Here is a 21,478-nt window from a genome sequence, read left to right as displayed (position 1 = left end):
AGCCCATAAACCCATCAGGAGAGTGTTTACTGAGGTCACAGAGGAAGTCATGTGTCTTCTGCACAACCAGGAATCTTTTTGCATCTGACAGAGTCGCCTCCTGTTTGACATTAGTAAGAATTACAGCTGTCGCAGTCAGACGCAGAGGCGACGCCATCTTTTGTAACATCTGTGAACAGTCATGGTGAGCTGTGAGATGATTCTCCGAGCAAGCCTGACGGATGAGAACCCAAAACAAGGTGCGGTGTAACCTGTGCCAGGTACAGGCAGGCCGTCACACGTCTACCATAAGGAGGAGTGATCTTTGGTGAAGAGCCAGATTCTCCATAAATACACAACAATATGCATCCTTTCCTGGCCTGTCCTCCCGGGCTTTAAGCAGGACTGTCTGTGGCGCTCAAATAACTCAGAGGAACGACTCAAAAACAGGAAATGGTGTGATGTGATGGCTTTAAAGCCAGGAATGAATCCCACGTGGTGTGAAGGAGAAAAACCTTCAAACATTTTGCAGCTGAAGGGATTTTAAAAAGAAGAGAGGTCAAAGATTTCAGCGAGCCGATGTCAGACACGGCTGGACAATTATGCAAAACGCCTACGAGGAGGTATTTTGGTTAAAGTGGGCGACGCTTGTACCTGGTGCCAGCGGAGTAGTACGTTTAGTCTGTCAGTCTGATGTTTGTAGTGATGTGTATCGCTGCTGATATTCAAACAAAATGTCAGATAACCTGAGGAACAGTTTTAAAAGGGACGAATTACACGTTGTTTTTCATAATGACACTTTGAGGTAAAACCTCAGTGAAACCAAATGCATCCTGATGTAAAACAGCAGAAAACGTCATATGTTTCATCTCACTTTAGGCTGTTTGCTGGATATAGCACACGGCACGCCCATCAGCATCACTTTGGTGACTCCAGCTCGACGCCTGCTCTTCACACCAAACACGGGTCTCCAGCCCGAGGCTCGGCCACCTCTTATCTCACCTCCTCCTGACTCCTGACACCTGCTCTGGGACTGTTACTGGGTCAACGACGAGCTGAGGATGCACGCATCGTTTTCCTGCAGCTTCCTCAGATCCATAATCAGAGATTACTCTCGCTCCTCAGCAGCAGCACCCAGACGAATAAAAGTGTGTGAGTGAAATTTACTGACCAAATAACAATCTGTGCAGCAGACCCACGGGTCCAAGTAGCTCAATAAATCTGAATTTGCACAGAAATACTATTAGAGCTCATATTTATCTTTGACAGCACAGCCTTCATTATTCTTCACTCTGTGGAGGGAATCTAATTCGTAGCAGTTCATGAAACTAGAGCAGATTTAATTTATGATGAGTGGTGAAAATCCACAGCTGAGAGCAGACTTTAATTATTATTATATAACATAGTTCCCTGTGTTTAATCTGCTTTATGCAACTTTCTCATATATCATGATTATTATTATTATTACTCTTATTGGATTATAACTTGTCTTAAAAAAGCTAAACAAAGTGATTTTCACGTGAAGGGCTCAGGGCGGATTTTTCTTTAAAATCCTGGGATCCTCCTTAAACGTGTCTTTCATTCCTGATATGAAGGTTTATGAAATATACTGAAGTTACTGCACAGCGTAAATCAGCTGATCGGTTTTACTCCATATGGGCTGTATGCTTCCTGTTGCATGAAAACAGAGAAGAAGAGCGTGTCGGTGTCTGCAGAGCGTCCTCACCTTGGCCCGCAGCACGGTGCAGTGCAGCTTGTTGGAGCTCTGCTCGTACCTCAGCTCGAACTCCAGCGTTCCCAGAGCAGCTGGGGAATCATCGCAGGCAGAGGGAGGAAACAGACAACATCCATGATTCATGAAAGAAAACATGATTACAAGCCTCGCGTCAACAAGCGCAAGAGATCAAAACTGTTAGATTTAATTGAAAGCATGCAAGAGAACAGAGAAACATGTCAGGCATGTCATGCAATCAGAAGATGGGAATCCAATTCGGAGGAGAGCGCACGTGACTCACAGTCTTCCTACAAAGAAGAGCAAACATTCACAGCCGTGCACGTGTAACAGGGCACACACGCTCGCTCAGATAACACGTATGATTCACACTAACACATCACTGCTTACATAACTAACCGCACTCATACGCTAACTCTGAGCTGCTGTGTGTAGCGGACGAACGGCTACGTTACTCTGCTGCACGGTGAACGAGAGCGGCCTCTGCCACGTCCTGGTTTTTCTTCTTCACTGAGTGAACCTCGCGGCTCAGGGCCGCTGTGACTGAACATTTTAATGTTCAAATGACAGAAAGACATGAAAATGACTGCAGAGGCCACAGGACGAGATGGCAGTCACAGTAACACAAAGAAAAAGAAAATCAAACACAAAGGTGTGATTTTGGCATTAAGTTCATTTCTATGGAGCCCCTCTGATGACATGGTCGAAAAAAGAAATAAATTGTGGCCACGAAATACTATTTCGAGGACACGAAATAGGTCTAACGTGGCAACGAAACAGATAACCTGCGCACATCATATTGATACAATTCCTGGACAGCTGCGTAGAGACATAAGCATGAGAGTAGGCTAAACCTATGCACCGTGGACAGAGACAGTATGATGAAGTTTTATTTTAGGCTGGGGATGAGCTACAAATGCATTTTGAAAAGCCTGCAATGCAAGGAACCATTATTACGGAGAGACATTTAAACAGGATACTGCGAGCCCAGTTGCTTTACAGATGTACGTAGGACCTGGATTTTATTGTCAACCAACTGCAAGGGCCTGAAGGATCACGGTTATCGGTCAAGTGTTTCGTGCCCACAAATTAGCATTTCATGCTCACGAAATAGTATTTCATGGCCACAATTTATTTATTTTTTGGACCATGTCGTCAGAGGGGCTCCGTACATTTCAGTCTTCTGATGAAAATGTTTTAGTTTTACACAGTTTCAATTCAGGTAATCAGGTAAACTCCCAACACACAGTGATCAGGACCGAGTCAGGCCACGGGCAGGTTGTACAGGACTTTGTGGGTTGTTGTGATGAGTCCTTCGTTTCATTAAAGGCGTCAAAATCAAAAGACGTGATTATTGATTTTGGGAAGTCTTCTTATAGCTCATCAGCCGCTGTCATTAAAGATACTGAGATTGTGCAGAGTGTGAGCCTGCGATTCGCTGTTTGGTAACATGACTCTGAAGAACAAGAACCAGTTGGGAGTTTTGCTATAAACTGCCAGAAAACTGTCAGGGCCTGTGGCCATGTATAAGTTAACAACGCGTGCTGAGGAAGGCTCGTGTTCAGTTTGACTCGCTCGTTGCCTTCGAGTTTCACCTGCGAGGTCGACCAAAAAGACTCCAGGTTTCTTTTATCCCGACTGCGACTCGTCTCCTTAATGGCAAATAATCCAAATAACTGTCGTGTGGCTTTTTATAATAATAATGGATTGGATTTATACAGCACTTTTCAAGGCACCCAAGGCGCTTTACAATTCCACTATTCATTCACACACTGGTGGAGGCTACAGGTGTAGCCACAGCTGCCCTGGGGCAGACTGACAGAGGCGAGGCTGCCATATCGCGCCATCGGCCCCTTTGGCCAACACCAGTAGGCGGTAGGTGAAGTGTCTTGCCCAAGGACACAACGACCCGGGAATCAAACCGGCAACCTTCAGATGCGCTTCCCAACCCCCTGAGCCACAGTCGCCCCGTGCTCATTTCATCATCACCATCACTTTTATTTATTCTTATTGTTGCCTTTGCTGCTAAACTAATTTCCCCTGTGGGACAATAAAGACAATAAAATAAATTGAGTTGAATTGAAAATCCATCCATTCTTTTCCGCTCGTATCCTTTTGCAGGGTCGTGGGGAGCTGGAGCCTATCCCAGCTGTCTTAGAGGATACACCCCGGACAGGTCGCCACACACAGACAACCATTCACACTCACATTCACACCTATGGCCACTAACTGCATGTGTTTGCACTGTGGGAGGACGCCGGAGTACCCGGACAGAACCCACACAAACATGCAAACTCCGCACAGAAAGACCCCGGCCTGAACTCAGGACCTTGCTGTGAGGCCACTGTGCTGCCCATGAATTGAGAATCTCAGATATTTTATTTGTAGATAGTACTCATACGCAGATCAACATAGCGAACACTTCTAGAAGCAAAATATTCAAACAAAAAAAGATTTAAAAAAATGAGAAATAGGGGGCGCTAGTGAGGCATGTGCGAGTGTAGACGTCCCTCGTCAAAATGACTTTAAGAAAATCTTTTAATGCTCTCAAAAGCACGTCAAACCCATCTTTTCGCCAAATTCATAACCTGCTGATTACTGTGGATATATTTCTGGGAGCCTTTCAACAATGGTGAAGCCCAAACTTCAGAAGAGCGATCGATGTAGGCCTGGAAGCCTCTTCGGACTCAGCTGGTGGGGACCCCACGCCTGCACTGGAAAAGGATGAATGTCGAATAAACTGCTACTAACTGCTATGACTAGCTTGTGTTCAGAGATAAATACGATCAAGCCTAAATTGTGCACCACACTGGACACTCACATGTTAGAGATTTCTACCACCATAAGAGGCGAGGTATCATCCTTGAACCAGAGCATCCAGGCCTCAATTTCGGACATAAAAAGCGACGTGGCCAAGCACGATAACACTTTGACTGAACTGCAGGCCTGTGCCTCAAACCACTCTGACACCAGCGCCATTCTCCAGGCCACTGTGGAGCGTTTGTCTACAGAGTTAAAGAAGTTAGATGAGAAATGTGAAGATCTTGAGGCACAATCCAGGAGGAATAATGTAAGAATCACGAGAATACCAGACGGCATAGAAGGACCCAGAATGAGTTTGTTCCACAACTTTTGGCGGGGGCGCTATCTCTCGAGGAGAAGCCGCTAATCGATCGACCACATAGAGAAAAAAATTTAACATTTAAAAAATAGGAAAACACGAGGAAAACTAACTTTGAATCTGAGCTTAAGTAAATCCCTCAGAGGCTGGATTATGTCTTCAGTACAAAGATGATGTGGCTAACTTATCCGGTCGTTAAGTGATGACGTGACGAATCCTACTTCCGGGCCTAAAGTAGTCTGCGTTTAATATGGCTTTTGTGTTGTTAACATGTTTAATGTTTTGTATTTTCTTCTATTTGATCTCAAAAAGCTCCTAAAACAGTCAGTGATCACTGTTGACCTCCCTCGGCTTTTATTACCGCTAATCATTTATTTAAGCTCAGTTTTTAAAACCTTAGGATGTAACTACAGCCCAGTCCATGCAGCAGTATATGAATGACTAACCTCGTATTGTGGATGGATTATCTCAGTTGTTCTCCTGGCTGAAGTTTGGTCTGTTTACAGCATCCTGCCATGCGATTACATTTGTTCCTGACCACCGAGAACACTCACGTTAACTTTTATCGAGTGGAAAAAAAGTTAGCTTGTTTATATTATGCTAACATAGCTGTGTCGCTAGCGGTCACGTAGCACATCATTATATACCAGCTAGCCAAACTTCAGTAACCCTACAAACATCACTGCTGTTTAGTTTTCTGTCTTCATTTATGTTGACAGAGGTTAATATCTGTTATTAACCTCTGTCTCTCTTCCACAGCATGTCTTTATCCTGTCTTCCTTCTCTCACCCCAACCGGTCGCAGCAGATGGCCCCGCCCCTCCCTGAGCCTGGTTCTGCCGGAGGTTTCTTCCTGTTAAAAGGGAGTTTTTCCTTCCCACTGTTGCCAAAGTGCTGCTCATAGGGGGTCATATGATTGTTGGGTTTGTCTCTGTATCTATGAAGCACCTTGAGGCGACTTATGTTGTGATTTGGCGCTATATAAATAAAATTGAATTGAATTGAATTGAATGTTGGAAGTGATAACAGAGCTGTACGTTTGAATTTGTTTCCAAAACCCCGCAGTCAGGACATGCTATATTGTATTTAGATAGAAGCTAGCGAGCTAACTTCCTGCTAACTTCTAACTCCGTTAAATGTCATAAATTCCGTTTTCATGGATGCCTGGATGTTGAACTCAGTTGTTACACCTGGTAGAGCAGAACGCTGATCATTTTATTAAAGATGAAAGACTTTAGACAGTTTTTCAACTCTCAGTAATGCCATAGTGATCGTTTGATATATGGACCTGCAGCGGAGTTTAGGCCCAGACACGGCTAGTGACGTCAGACTGAACAACCGGATTAGCTCAGCTAACTGCACACAGTTGGTACAGAAAAAGGCGGGAAAACCAACTGCCATCCAGCGTGAGACACAGACATGGAAGCCTGTTGATTTAGTCTCAGCGTCTGTCCTGTATAAGAGTAAAACTCAGCATCTCAACACTATGAGACACATTTACAGAACAGCTAATGATGACTTTATATCTCATAAGGTCCTGTTTGTATCTGATAGCTCACTCTGCATCCCAAAGACATGATCGCTGTCACATCCAGGTAGCTTTGCATCTCGTGGCCCCGACTCTGTATCGTGTAAGATAACTAACTGTCCCACAAAGGCAGCCTAGTAATGATGCTGTATTTTAAGTCTGTGTGTCTTTTAGTATCTCGAGGCAGAAGCAGACTTCAGTTTCTGTATTTCGAGTCTTTTGGCCTTTTTTTCTGTAAGTAAAACATCAGACGTCGTCCTCAGAAACTTAAATCAGTGCTTCTGACTGTTGGATGCACTTTTCTGAGTCCATCCTATAGTCGTCCTCTCTCTGCTTAATCCACTGCAGTCCTGAACACTGAGTAAAAATAAAAAAGACTCCTGCTTCCACCCACCTACATTGACTTACAGCAGCCCGAGGCAGCGACGGCTGGAACATGTCAGCAAAACCTCAAAACGCCCTGTGACCGTCCTGCGCAGGAATCATTGCTCTGCAGCAGCGAAGCCCGAGGCTGCAGGGATCACGCGTGCACAAAGGAGCGCCCCTGTGAAGGCGTTCTTTGTTAGCCAGAGTTCCTTTTATGTTTGATCAAAGCCTGGAGTTTCTGTTCGAGGAGACGGCCTGTCAAACTTTGGCGCTCTGCTCCTCCCTCAGGCTTTCCCCGCTCTGATGAATCTGACGCCTCGTTATTAAAAAGCACAAAAAAATCATCAAGTGGTGACTGCAAAACAAATATATGTTAATGAGGGGATAAAAATGGTAAAAACCTCTAATTAGTCTTTGCTTTCTGAATCACAGCGGAGCTTGAAAACATGTCAGCAGCTCTGAGAGCATTCAGCCTGACTCATTTATCACAATTTATTCTCGTGTTGTAACTGAAGCGGCGATGAAGGAGAGGATCGGCGCACTCGCGCTCCTTCTGCTCCTCCAGACGAGCCGGTGCCGTCACATTTCAGCCCTCTCTGAAGTTGACGTGTTTCGGCCGCGTCATTTACCTGCCTCCCCAAAAACGCTCAGCATCTGCAGTCTGGCCGAGCTTCAGCACGAGAGGCGTACGCGTCAATGTGTTGGTTACGTATGTGTGAGCTGCAAACACATGAATTATGCATCCACGGTGCAGCGGCGGAGGAACGGCTGTTAGGGTTGCTGCTGGTTAAATCCATGAAACGATCAGACTGGAGCTGCTGCAGCGTTTTTAGGTCCCTCAGTTACTCCGAGCGACCTTCGTGGTGCTTCTGCAGACTCTGTGACCTTTCATCCCAAACCCACATCGACATCTCCATAAAAGGTGATTACGGCACGTTAGCCAAAGGAGACTTGAGCACTGTTGTCTGAAGGAAATTCACAATGAAAATATTTGTTTTCGTTCCAGCCTAAGCCGGCTTTCAGCCTCCAGTAAACAACATGATTCACTAAAAAAGACGAGAAATAATTCAGCCCCAGATTTGTTCTTCAGAGAGAGAATTAAGAGATTTAAGAGACGTGGAGAAAATATTTCAGTCCATCTGACAGAACCAAAACATGCTGTGATGTCACGCAGAGGTTTCTCAGCCCTGCTTTATCTGCACTACTGTGCATCCACGCAGGGGTGTTGATCTGGTCAGGTATGTAGCAGAGGGGTTGTTCGTGAGTTTCAGCTGCTTTGGTGTTCATTAAAATAACAACAGGGGCAACAATGAGTGGGATCATCCTGACAGGGAGCAGCGCAAAGACAGAAACATACAAAAAGAGCTTTGGATGTCCTCCAGGAAGCCTGGAGATACATCTGGAGATCCTCACCGAGCCGACAGAGCCTGAGCTGGAGGATGAAGCTGCTCACAACACGCATTCACTTTCAAACTCATTGCAGGCTTTTGTTCTCTATAGTGTTGTGTTTGCATGTTTGAATACAATTTTGAAGCCATTTTCCTGCAAAATATAAATGAATGAAGGGTAACTGTAGACTGACAGCTGTGATGGTCCTCTGTGCTGTGTTACAGGCCTAACGGTGGATAACCGAGAAGCAAAAACAAATCCAAACCTCAAAAGCATCACTGGGACCGTGACAGTGGCGAGTCACGATATTTTTGAGCCTCATGAAATGTATGAAAACAGACTTGAGACGGAGCGCCGTGCAGGAAGCAGCCTCAGGGTGACGTTAAACAGATGTGTACAGATGCAGGGTGACACACGCACACAGACACATGCCGACAGCGAGGCTCACTGCAGTCGTCGCTGTCGGAGCTGTTGATCTCCACCGACGTGTCCACGCTGCTGGTCAGGGATAGGGACCCGCCCCCGCCGGGCCTGCCCTGGGCCAACAGAGGAGACAGGAGGTGAGACCCGCCCATTCCCGAGGCCACCGAGCCGGGGCTGAGGGACGGCGGCGGGGACACGGCGGGGTTGGGGGAGACGGGGGTGGGGGAGGTGGGGGACAGGCGGGGGAAGTAGGCGGAGATCTGGCGGATGGGTCTGATGGGGCCGGGGCAAACGTCTATGGCCATGTGTTCCTGGATGGAGATGCTGAGCTTCTTTCCTCTCCGAACCGTCATAGAGTCTGAAGACAAACAAACAAACAAACAAACCTGTTTACTCACTGAGAGCTTTGATCTCAGCACATTAACAGCATTTAAATTCAGATTGTTTCGTTTATTGTGGTTTTTTTAGTTTAAACTAGATTGGTTCAAATACAGATGAATTAGATTTAGATTAATAATAATTAACTTTGATTTATTGGTTTAACTTTATGTGGGTTTAATTGAGTTTACTTTGGTTACAGTTATATTATTAAGTTGGTTTAGTTGAGTTTAAATTTGGGTTAGTTTGGATTAGTAGTCTGGTTTATTGTCCCTGCTTTGGTTCGTTAACCCAGTTAGTTACAGACCCAGAATAAGTGTTTAACCCAACAGTTTCCTAAACCTGAGCGAGCATTATGAACTCTGACTGACACACAAACATCTGATCTGACTTTCTTTACGTGTCCTTAAGAAGACATTCATGAAGCCGGGTCTGGATATCCGTTTGGACTCATTTGTTTGAAGTGACTCACAGAAAAACTGAATAAAAGCTGAATGGATCTGTTGTGATGAACACCTGAGGAACACTTGAGTGCGTTTGATGTCAGATTTCAAAGGAAATAGCACGAGGCGTTTGACAAATTAGTCACGGGAAAGGTGTTGCTGCTGTCACAGGACTTAAGGAGATGAAAAGAATTTGAAGGGAGCCTCAGATTTTAGGCGGTTCATGACTAATTATCCCAGATTTTTCTTCCTGGCAATGAAAGGAGAAATTGTCGTCATATTTTGAGGAGAATCTCTGACAGTCACGGCCCTGAAGACACGATCATTTTAAGGGTTCTTTGTAGTGAATTGTACCTGCGATCTATCAGAGATACCTCATCACACGGCGCTGCTTTCTAAGAACTGAATGTGACGAGCTTCAGGTTACATCAGGTAAAATAATGGCAGTGAGCAGTGGAGCCTGTCCCAGCACTCATAGCTGTGAGCGGCGGCGCACACCTGGACAGGTTACCCATGTGCCGCAGGGTGAACACAGAGACAGACGGCCAGTCACACCCTGTTAGCTGCATTTCATTACAAAATAAAATCCACGAGGAAAAAACACTTTGACTCTTCCTTCTGTTTGGTCTTGTTATCCTCGCCCAGCTTTTCCTCCTTTCTGAATAACTGCACTGTAATTATACACTTTGTTTCCCCAACCTATGCTATTTAAAACATCCTCAGCTGTCTCTGGATGACTCGAGTAAGGATGTCTCAAACTGCTGCAGCAGTTTGTTCAATAATCCTCTGACCTGAAATTAAATGCAGTGTTTCATTTGACAGAAACTCGGTTTTATTTTGGCACTAACAGCACATCTCACACAGACGGAGGCAGTTTTATTGACAGCCGGCTGTAACACTGATAAATATGTTAAGCCAACTGCAGGCGACTACTGTTGTGGTCCAAAGACAGGAATAGACTCGAGCTGCAGGAGAAATATCAGCTAAACTCTGCGAAGAAGCCTCATCGCCAGCCGTCTTTATCCAGATGTTCAATCCTGTTGTCACTTTTACAGCTGCTGATCTCTATGAACATGCCGGGTCAGAGATGAAGATCTGGACCAGCTGACTAACAGCAGGCAAAGAAAACTAGCATTGGATTAACGGGGAAGAGTACAGTCCAAGATCCAAGACCCAACCAGGCGACCCACATCATCACTGAAAGATCAGAGTCATAGTCCACTTTATTTATGCAGCACCAAACTACAACAACGGTCACCCCAAGGTGCTTTATATTAGACGTCAGTACAATAATATAGATGAAACCCAACAATTATATGACCCCGAGCACTTTGGCGACAGTGAGAAGGAAAAACTTTGTTTTAACAGGAAGAGAGACGGGTGCAGTGAAAATCAGCAGGGCTGAGCGGACGTAGACCGGGATACAAGTCAGGACACATCAAACATGTGAGCAGAATATCCCAAATTAAACACAGCAAACAAACCAAAGTCAAGACCAGAGTGAGTTAAATATCAAGTTCAAACCAGGCTGGACTTTAAGTGTTGCCGGACGAGTCTGATCAAAAGAAGACACGAAAACCTGTCGATGTCACTGAAAGCAGAGATACTCCTCAGAGTGACATGAGTGAGCTGACAGAGTGACAGAAAGTCGTGGAAGTCTTTCCACGGGTGTCTGTCTCCACAGGAATGACGAGGCCAAGTCTCAGCCCGGTGCTGCCAATCAAACGCACCCGATTGGCTGATCATCACCAGTGTGAGCACATCTGTAGAGCTGAGGTTTCTGATGTTTGCAGGTCTGGAGCGTTCAGGTGTGTTAACAGCGACACAGTCGTCCCAGGAGTGGACGTCCCAGCAAATTCAGCCTGAGTAAAAACCCAGGAGCTCCATCTCAGACTCCACAGGCCCCAGTCAAAGGTTAAAGGTTAAACGTAGCAGCACAGTTAGAAACAGACTGAGCTGAAAGTCTGTCCATGAAGCACAAAACCAAACTCATAAGACCTCAGAGCAGCTGTGAGCGCGGCGCTGGAGGGATGATGGTTTGGGTACCTCGGGGTCACTGAGTGGACCGTGAGCTCCTTCATCAACAGCAGAGTGTTGGACCTCAGCGACACAAACAGAAACACCTGTGTGGACGGACACCTGCTGCGTTCATCAGCCCGGCTGTGCTCGAGGCAGTTAAAGATGCAGAAAAGGATCAGCGCAGCTGTTTAAGCTCAGAGCTAACAGTCAGGAGGCGAGCGTGTTCGATCCCCGTGTTAAAGGAAACCCTTTTCTTCTGTTTGACACATGGTAGTCCTGACAGCAGCTCCACGCCGCTGCAGCAGCTGACAGCAGGTGTTTAACGAGGAGTGTGTGTGTCTGACACATGAAAAAGAGGGAAAGAGGGAGGGTTCATAGAAAGCACAAAGAAAAGGTGTCGCAGCAGGACGCCGACACACTTGGGCCGATGAAAACAAGAAGTTTAACGACCACAGTCCTGTAAGGAGGTGTGGACATAACGGGGGGGAAATCACACGACCAGAACGACCCGAGAGTGAAAAGTTAGCTCGCTAACAACACACACACACAGCCTGCAGGTTGCATGAACAGCAGGGGGAAGTCAAACAGCTTCTTGGGCCTCGAGCCAGAATATTTAATCAGCGAGCCCCTGAGGGGAGACCACCTGCTGCAACAGCGAGACAGGTGAGACGCCTGAACGCAGCTCAGACTGCAGAGCGAGGCCTCAGCAGCGTTAGCAATGAGAACAAACCGCAGTCAGAACGGCTCACCTCAGCTCCAATGTGTTTGCTTTAGAGCAGCTTTGCTCTCAGATTAAACAGATCTTTGAGTCAGGCTCACGTTTGTGCAACTTTCATTTAGTTTGTGTGAAGGAAGCTCGAGGAGAAATACTGAGCTACAGGTGAGCTAAACGAGTCCAAGAAAACAGTTCAGAGATCTGCTGTAAATAAGCAAAAGCTCTGCCATCACGTTTACATCTCTGTACACGCCAGAAACCACGTCAGATTGTGCATCAGGCTGGAAACGTGTTTATTTCTGCTGCAACGTTTAACATAGGAGTCTGCTGGAGCCCCTAGTGGACGTCGGATGAACTGCAGGCGTCGGCTTCATTTCAAACATTGTTTTATCTGCAGGCTGAATAAAAACCACATAGATAAATGCAAAGTCCCTCTGAATTCAACATGCACTGTTATTATTTTTAGAAATTGATGCTGATGACGTCAGCATCCTGTTCTATTTAAAATATCTTTATTTACTGTGCAGATTAAAACGCCTGATTACATTTCATAATAAAACCTTCTAGACTTTATGTTCCAAAGCCTGAACACAAAGTCAGTTAGTCATCTTGCTCCTGAGTGAGAGAGCTGAATCCTCACGCTTTGACCTTTCAGAGTAATTTTCGTGGTCAAATGTGGCGCCAACAGCCCTCCAGACCCGAGGAGTGCAGATCGCCGCCGCAGGCTCGAGTGGACGCTGAGTGACCGCACAGGTCGAGGTAAACCGTGTCAGAGGTATTACACGATGATTCACTTTAACATTTACCTGTGAATATGATACAAAAACACATTTTATGGGACTTTCAGTGGTTTCTGCTGCAGCACACGTATGACTCATGCCTTGAAGTGCTGATTATAAGAAATGCTTAAGATTGCTTATTCAAGGTAAAGTCTTTTAACTAAAGGCCATGATGAAGCAGAAAAGCTTTCTCAGAGTTTCTTCTATGTGGAGCATAAAGCAGCGAGTGCTGCCTCTGCTCGAACACTCTGGGGACGCTAAACAACACCAATAAATATGCAACTCCAAACCAGCTCCACCCTCAGGAGAGCCGACTCGATTTAACCAGGAAAAATGCACAACAGGCAAAATAAAAGTACGCAAGTCACTGCTTCGACCGCCAGTGTCATCCTCCATGTTTTTCTGCTTTATTTACTCCACAAAGACTAAAATTCAAAATCTTACATTTGTATTTCCTTCTATTACTGGCTTATATGGAAGGCCACGCATGAAATTATTAAAATAGATTAATTAATAAATCAATATGCCATGAAATGCATTATTATTGCTTTTGGTTGTATTACACTATATCCCCTCTATTTATGTACTCTGTGTGTAATCCATTACTTTGTTTATTAGATATCCATCTCACGGGAACCAGCAGCCCTCTCTCTCTGTCAGCCACCTCATTCATTTCCTGTTTTACTTTGATAGCTGGTCGTCTCTGTTTTTGAGTTTCACTTCCTCCTCGTTGTCTTGATTGTGTTCAGTTGTTTCTCGTTGCCCTCCTGTGTTCGTCCCTGTCTTTGCCTGCCGGTGCTGGTTCTGGTCACCGTGTTACTCCCTGTGCACTCTTGGATCTTACAGCCAGGTCTTTGACATTAAAAGTTTGATATTTGTTCCTGAGCTCTGCCTCCCTCGTTCTGCGACTCGAGTTAGGAAACTCTCTCTGTAGTTTTTGACAGATGCTGTTCAGTCTGTCTGTAAATCTCCCACTGCCTCCCTCTCTGACTTCTGCATTTGTTGCACCAACATGGAGTCAGCATCCACCCTTTTCTGACTGCGAGCTGTGGCCTCAGATGTGGATGCTGATTCTCATCCCGTCTGCAAACTGCATCAGAGTGTGAGGGTGGATAATCCCTGCAGTTATGAACACGCATTACATTACAGCAGATTGAATAAAAATGTAATAGTTTTAATAATATTATAATAATAATATTATCAGCCTTCGTTCGTGCACTGATGACAGCACTGAGGTAAATTGAATGTAGCGCGGCTCAAACCTGATTGAAACCTGATTACAGGTTTGTTAATCCTCTGCGAGCCGAGGCTGGAGAACAGAACTGTTCAGTTTGTGACAACATTTAATCGTGCTCCTTATTCTGTTTAACGAGCGCGTGTTTTTCAGCTTAGCGGTGTTATGTTGAGATTCGTGTCCACAAACTGAAGACTTCTGCTGTTAAATGAGCGCGGCGGCGAGGACGATGCAGCTGTAAGGAGATGCAAGCTGCTCGTTTGGGTTTAGATGAAGTGTAGAAACCGTTCGGGGGGTTTTTAAAGCTCAGTTTTCACCAGGCTGAGAAGATGTTCACAAACACACAGTGTTGTAATGACTAGTTCACCTTCTGCTCTGAGACCACCTCAGAGTGAAAGGAGGCAGAGGCCTTGTCATTAGCCCAAAATGTTCAACAGCTGGCTCCAGTTATCTAACGCCTGAGCTTGGACCTGCAGCTTCTTTCTTGTTAAGTGATCATAAAGAGAGAGGACGACTCAGATGTCCAACAGGACATTTAAGCAGTGGGAGATTTCACACGCTGTGTAATTGGAAGGAGATCATGCTTGTTTAAGTGTCTCTTCCTTAGAAACTCTGCAGGGCGTCCTTAACAAAGCCGGAGCAGAACCTCGAGTCGAACATGCACGCGCCGATCAAACAAAAGATTTGGGATTGGACGCGTCCTGCACATGATGTTGCTTATTGTTCTTAAGTATTCCACTTAAACCAGTGGAGCAGACAGGGTAAGAGATTAGGAGCTAACGACCTGCTGCTGGATGCAGTTTGGAGAATGCACCAGTTTTGTTTTTGTGTTTTACTCGGAGATCTGAGGAGAGATTCTGCTGTGTTGCTTGGTTCGGCCCTCAGAGAAGAGCTCCAAATAAAATTAACAGAATAAATCCTCATTCTGTGTGTTCGGCCTGCAGGAAGCTTGAAGCTTGTTTTCAGGCAGAAGTAGTGCAGTCCTATTAGCAACACACAAGACAGAAACAGCAGGGTCACAAAGCATTGCAAGTGTCTGCGATGCTCCTTCAGTTCCCAAAACAAAAACACACACAGAGCTCACGAATTTACACGTTAGCTACACCTAACAACCAGCAAAACACCTGTATACGAAAGATGGTCATAATCAACCCAATGGTTAGATTCAAACAGCACAAACAGGTCCAGAGGTGCAGCTCAGGTGAAGCTAGCAGACAGTTAGCAACTAGAGTCACCTGTGTCACCATCCACCTGTCAGTCACAGAGGCCACTCCCCTAATAATACAAACTTTAATCCTTAATACAATTTAAAAAGGTGAGTTATAAAAACAGGTGCCATGAAGGGGACATGATCCACAGAGACCAAACTGTTTGTGTATCAGCCTGTAAACATGTTTATTTCTGCTGTAAGGATTTAACATGAGGGTCTATGGGGACTGACCCACAGCTGCCTCAGCTGGACATCAGGGGAACTGCAGGTGCTGGGGCTTCATTTTTCATCCTTAGATGCTAATGTTTGGGCCATAGCGCTTTATTAACGGGGAAAACTACGTTTTCTAGATAAAATCTCAATTCTAATCAGCTATTTTATTCTATTTAATTTATCCTATTCTATTGTTTTTCTTAATTGTTGCTGCTCTTAACTTTGTACTGTCCACTTTCTGCCGTGACCAAGCAAATTTCCCACTTGTGGGACTAATAAAGGTTTATCTTATCTTATCTTATCTTATCTTATCTTATCTTATCTTATCTTATCTTCATTCACCTAATTTTCCAGGGAAGAAGAGTGAGCTTTGAGATGCTCAAGCATTTCAGCATCAACATTTTAACTTTACTGAATTTAATTTGAACTTAATTTCATGAGAAGTCAAATTTATTAGGCTGTTCTTGAACGCTAATCACTTTGTCCCACTGAGGAGATCTCCAGGCATCGTGTAAAATTTCAAAATGTAATGAGGATGTAATTATAAATTAGAAGTCACACATCTGAGACGCCGTCTCCTGGGTTTAAAGCTTCCTGTTTTGATTTTCGGGCCCTTCCCACTCTGTCACGTGTGTTTGCTTCCCGAGTGTCTGTGGCGCTCGGGGCCGTCATGTTTAATTCAGGGGGAGGTGGCGTTTATCAGCCAAAACATTCTCCCACATGAAAGTGAAACCTGGTGCCCGTCCAGTGTTAGATATGCAGTCACAGCGGGATTACTGGTGAGACTTCGACACAGGGGAGGATCTTAATGAAGACACACAAAACGCCTCTCCCTGCCGCCACTCACTCGTGCCGGTCTCGTTCCCACCCTGGAGTCTGCAGACGCTCTCCCCTCCCCGCTTGTTTTTACTCGCCCTGTCACCGTTTCATGTTCCTCTCCGCATTAACAGTCTCAGCCTCGCTGTGCAGAGGCGACTCGGTGGTCAGAGAGTCCTGTCACCTCATATACGCTCACCTGATGGCTGAGTGACAGGTGTGAGGGGAGCTGCAGCCGCACACGTCGCTGTGATTGGACAGATTCTGTCACTTTTCAGCTCCTGGCAGTTTCAAACCAAATTGCACGACAATAATTAAGTTCATTGTTAATTCAATCATGCACTGGAGTTTTCTCTTAATGATGACGTCACAGATCAGCTGTTTTCACAATACACCCCTTCGCCAAGGAGGCCACGCCCCTAATGGTGCAAAGAGTTTTTTAGCATCAGACATGAGGATTACTTTGAACTGTGACTCATGCAAAGCTGCTCTGCAAGGTCAGTCACTGTAGAGACAAAAGATCTGAAATTTGGAATAAGCACAAACACACAGGAACCAGCTGCTGCTCCTCCATAACTTCATTAATTACTTATGATTATTGATGATTATTTACTCTGTCTCACAGCTTCCTCTCTTCCTAAACTGAGCATCAGCTCTGTGCTGCAGAGAGGAGAGACGAGGAAACCTAATATAATTCAGTTATTCTGCCAAAAAAAATCTCTGTTCCTCTCTGGGATTTGAAATCCTCCAGCCACAGAAAATACCACATTATAATTCATAACCAGCTGCATGCAAATCAATACCCAGGCCTGATGTTACTGGCTGATGTGAGGAAGCTGCTTTGGCACAGAAAAAGGAGGAAGGGGGGGAGCAGCAACACGTTAGCATAGCATCCATCACAAAGCGACACGCAGTCAGAAGCAGGAGGCAGCGTGATCCAAGCACACGGATTTGGACATTTGGTTTTTCGGTTGTGGTTGTTTGGTTGGAGTCAGAGAGGTTGTAATTATTTTAATGAGTTTAACGAACACACGACAGCTCGCTGGCCTCAGAAGCAAACACATCGTCATCACACTGAAGCTTGTGTGTCATCGGTCCTGTCTTCCTCACACGGCCCCTCCCTGAGCCTGGTTCTGACGGATGTTTCTTCCTGTTAAACGGAAGTTTTTCCTTCCCACTGTCACCAACTGCTTGGTCATAGAGGCTCAGCCTATTGCTGGGGTCTCTCTGTGTTCACATTATAACTGCTGCTGTGATTGGTTGCTATATAAAAAAAACTGTACTGAACTTAATTAAAAGCTGAGCGAGGCCGGGCGGTCGGTGTGCAGGTGTGCACGTGTGCAGGTGTGCACGACCGTGAGCGCGCAGTCTCTGATCTCATTGTTCATCTGTGTGACGCTGCAGAAGCTTCCAGTTCGTTTTCATCATGTTCGAGGTCTGTCACATTAAAATTTATCAGACTTATCTTTGTTCTCTTTAAGTAATTAAGATGAAATTAGCTGGCTGGGCCAAGTATTAGATTTGGGACATTCGCTGGCTTGGTAGCATCCACCCATCTGTTGGAGGGTGGTGCAGCTTCCTTTGATGTTTTAACTGCTGATTTTAATTGGCCTGTTTTGTTTGGGACCAAATGGCGCCACAGCAGATCAGCAGCAGTCGCACGAGGTGCTGCTCGGTCCTGTCTCTTTAAGAACCTCCTTCCCTAAAAGCCTACTTTCCTCTGATTGGCTAACATCCAGAAACCTGCTGAGGGGCGGTTTGTGCAGCAGAACAACTGAATAAAGAAATCTGGCTGGAACGTACGACAGAAACACGGTGAAGCATGAAGGTCCCGTTTTCCCCTGTAGAGCAAAGCCAGTGGATGACCTTTACAGCACAGCTGTATACAGGAAGGTCCCGTGAATCATTAATGACTGCACGCGTCGCTCTATAGATCAGCCCCGACAAGGAGAACCATCCACGAGGTTCTTTATTCTAAATGCCATTAATGTGGTGAGCAAACTACAGCACACTCACACAGTGAACTATACTGCTGTTTTTATCTTTTAGGCATAAAATCTTATTTTGTGCTCATTTTATATCTTTTTGTGGCAGCATTAGTGATTATTTGTAGCTACATTATACACAGGAACTCCGGCCCCAACAGTTTGGTTAATGCACTGCACTTCCATCGGGTCAGCAGAAACATAAGGTGGAAAAGTCACGTTTTAGCCTCATGCTGAACACGTTCATATCAGATCTTTCTTGTTCTTTGGCTTCGCTTCTGTTTAAGATTTCCCACTTGGTGCTAAATGGATTAAAATAAATAAATGGGTGGATATGAACCTGAAGCTAAGGGTAAACCTGTTTGGAAGTTAGGAGGTTAAATCTGCCAACGTGTTGCTTTCAGTGCTCCTCAATAACCTCGCAATAAAAAATAAACTTTTGATTAAGTTATAAGTGAACCATTGGAGTCATGTCTGTGTCCAGGTCAGTGGAAGATTAATGTTGGGATTAATTGAGCCTGACTCAGAAATGTTTAAAGGACACATCAGTTTGGCTGAAACAAAAACCAACCTTCACCCTGCAGAGGTCACATGGCTGATGTTACAGTCGATTTTTCCTTTTCCTGAAACCTGCGGTCGAGGAGCACCACCACCTCAACGACTCCTGTAACCACCTGCCCACCCAGAACTCCCGTCATCAGGTCACCCTCCTACGTTAACCACCTCTTACCCATTCCTCTTCTGTCCTTGCTCCAGAAATGGCACAACAGCCATGACCTCACCAGAGCCAATCAGGATGTCTCCAACCTGTCAGTCATTCCTTATTTATCCCCATCATCCACAATTTGCTCTGCTCTTTAAGCCTGTAAACTCACATTATTTTGTCATGGTGCTCACTATTAAAATAATATAACATGTCATTTGAATTAAAAAAAAAGTGACAGGGCCTCCGTCATACTTTCATCCATTCTTTGAATAGTGGGTGGTGCCAGTTCTCCACTTAATGTCATTTTAACCATCGCAGAATAACAACAGACGAGCTCCGCTCTAACTTCGAGACAGGAAGAGGAAGGAAATCTGATTCTCCTGGTTTCCTGTTCAGTTCAGGTTTGGTTAGAGTCTCATCGCGTTCGTCTCTTCACTGGATCAGAAGCTTGAAGCGGAGCTTAGCAGACCAAAAGTCCAGCAGCTGAAAGCATCAGCATGGACAGGATTAAATATGAGTCCAAGGTCCTGATGCCACTTTTGTGCTGCTGCTCCGTGTTGGTGCTTTTGCAGTACTGCTATCCAAGTTTCGTCAATGAACAGCGAGGTCAAAGGAATAAAGTTCTGCAGAGAGAACAGATGTTTTTCAGGCAACCTGTGGAGACTTTCTTCTATTTGCAAACTGATTTCAGCTTAAAGTAGCTGAGGTACCATCGCAGCTTCAATGTCAGTGTCAGTCAGTGACGGACATGATACTGAATCATTTCCAGAGTCATCATGTGCGCTTACTTCTTTCTGTCTTTATTTCATGACGACTTTTCCACCAGAGCCAAGTTATTGAGATAAATGTTTTAAATCATCATAATTCACAGCATGCAGCACATGCATGACGTGCTAAACTGCACAAAGACCCAAACAACAGACAAAACTTAACCACAGCGATGCCACAGTTTGGTCTCTGGGCTTTATTCAGATTAACATCCAGATAAAATCCCAGAATTTAATCAAACCTGGAGCTCAGCCTCGTTGCACGGTCTGTTGCTATAGTGACCTCACAGCAGCCATATTATTGGTCAGATGCTCCAAAAGGCTCCAACAGCACAAACACGGTCCAGAGGTCCAGCTCAGGTGAAGCTAGCAGACAGCTAGCAACTACAGCCGCCTGTGTCACCATCCACCTGTCAGTCAAAGAGGCCACGCCCCTAATAATGCACACTGTAAACCTTAATACAATTTAAACAGCTGATTCGTCTGGTATGGAGGTCGAAACCAGCTGAATAAGTAAAAAAATAAATAAATAAACAACTTATCACTAATCACTTGCTTTAGTATGTTTTCGCTTTTTGTTCATATTTTTGCTCTCCCATTTAATATTTTATTTTATTTATAAATATATTAATTTAAATATTTATTTCCCAAATGGTTTCCCTCTTCACACCGTGTCCTGTACTCGTGTATCAATAATGTACGAGTCATTATTGACAAATAATGTAAATTATTACAGAAATAATTAAACAAATTCATACTTACAGTTGTATACGGAGGAAACTGAATGAGAGGTCATTTTGACAGTAAATATTTCTGTGAGGAAGCCAAACTGAATGATTTCACACTTTATTAACTGACTTGTGTGCGCATGTATTTCAACATTATTTCCTTCTATCCTCTCTTTTATTTTTTTGTCTCAATATTAATAATATTGTTGCATTTTCAGTCCTCCATAGATCACACATCACCAAAATAAGTTGATAACAACATTTAAATCTGATTTAAAATGTCAATTTTTAGCTACATGATCAATAAACAGACCATCTGAGGTTAGTGTTTTCTTTTTTTCTCAAACTCAAAAATTAACCATGGCTACTAAAATACCTCCAAACTGTAATTAAAGCATTAAAGTGCAATAAAACAGCACAGCGCGTCACGCAAACCTCGCGGCATCAGAGTAAATGTACTTTGCACCACTTGCAGAAACACAGAAATTTGTTGAGAGACGAGAGGATGGAGGGATGGAGGAGGAGGCGGAGACTGGAACGGGAGTGAATAATCCCCCCCCCCCCCCCCCCAATAAAAGAAGAAGGAGACACGCAGCAGCATTAAGGCAGAATAAAGAGAGTAAATGTTCGTACCTTTGATGGTGAGTGGAGGAGATTCCTGCACAAACAAGTGGATGTCAGTGCATGAGGGGTCCGCACTAACAGGTGGTGAGAGAGGAGCGAGTAGCCGAGCGGTCGAGAGAGGTAGGAGGGAGGAGAGAGAGAGAGAGAGAGAGAGAGAGAGCTCTCCTTCTCATAGATTCGGACTTTTAACTCTTTCTGCCCCCCACCCCACCCCCTCCTCACTGCCTCTGTTTTCAGTGCCGGGCTTCACATCCACCTGAAACGTCACCGGCGATGAAGCTCTTCCTTTAATCACACTACACATGTATTAGATTAACTCCCCCT

At 44.9% G+C, this 21,478-nt stretch overlaps 1 protein-coding gene across 1 annotated transcript in view; it reads right to left on the bottom strand.

The window, feature by feature from the left end:
• The window catches only part of doc2a (double C2-like domains, alpha), a 70,372-nt gene extending 49,150 nt beyond the window's left edge, over positions 1 to 21,222 (bottom strand). The window contains exons 1-3 of the mRNA XM_085455181.1: positions 21,164 to 21,222; positions 8,563 to 8,895; positions 1,706 to 1,785 (exon numbers count right to left, since the gene is read on the bottom strand). Coding sequence (XP_085311307.1) covers positions 1,706 to 1,785; positions 8,563 to 8,890 — 408 coding nt within the window. The 5' untranslated portion in view covers positions 8,891 to 8,895; positions 21,164 to 21,222. The remainder of the gene's footprint in view (positions 1 to 1,705; positions 1,786 to 8,562; positions 8,896 to 21,163) is intronic.
• Between the last annotated feature and the right edge of the window lie 256 nt (positions 21,223 to 21,478).

This window comes from Copadichromis virginalis, linkage group LG4, assembly GCF_057382275.1.
Source record: "Copadichromis virginalis isolate Kocher_CV1m ecotype Utaka linkage group LG4, C_Virginalis_male_GT1.1, whole genome shotgun sequence".
In the NCBI taxonomy this organism is placed as follows: Eukaryota; Metazoa; Chordata; class Actinopteri; order Cichliformes; family Cichlidae; genus Copadichromis; species Copadichromis virginalis.
The sequence above is the reverse complement of the archived record's forward strand: the minus strand, read 5'-3'. Positions and strand labels throughout refer to the sequence as shown.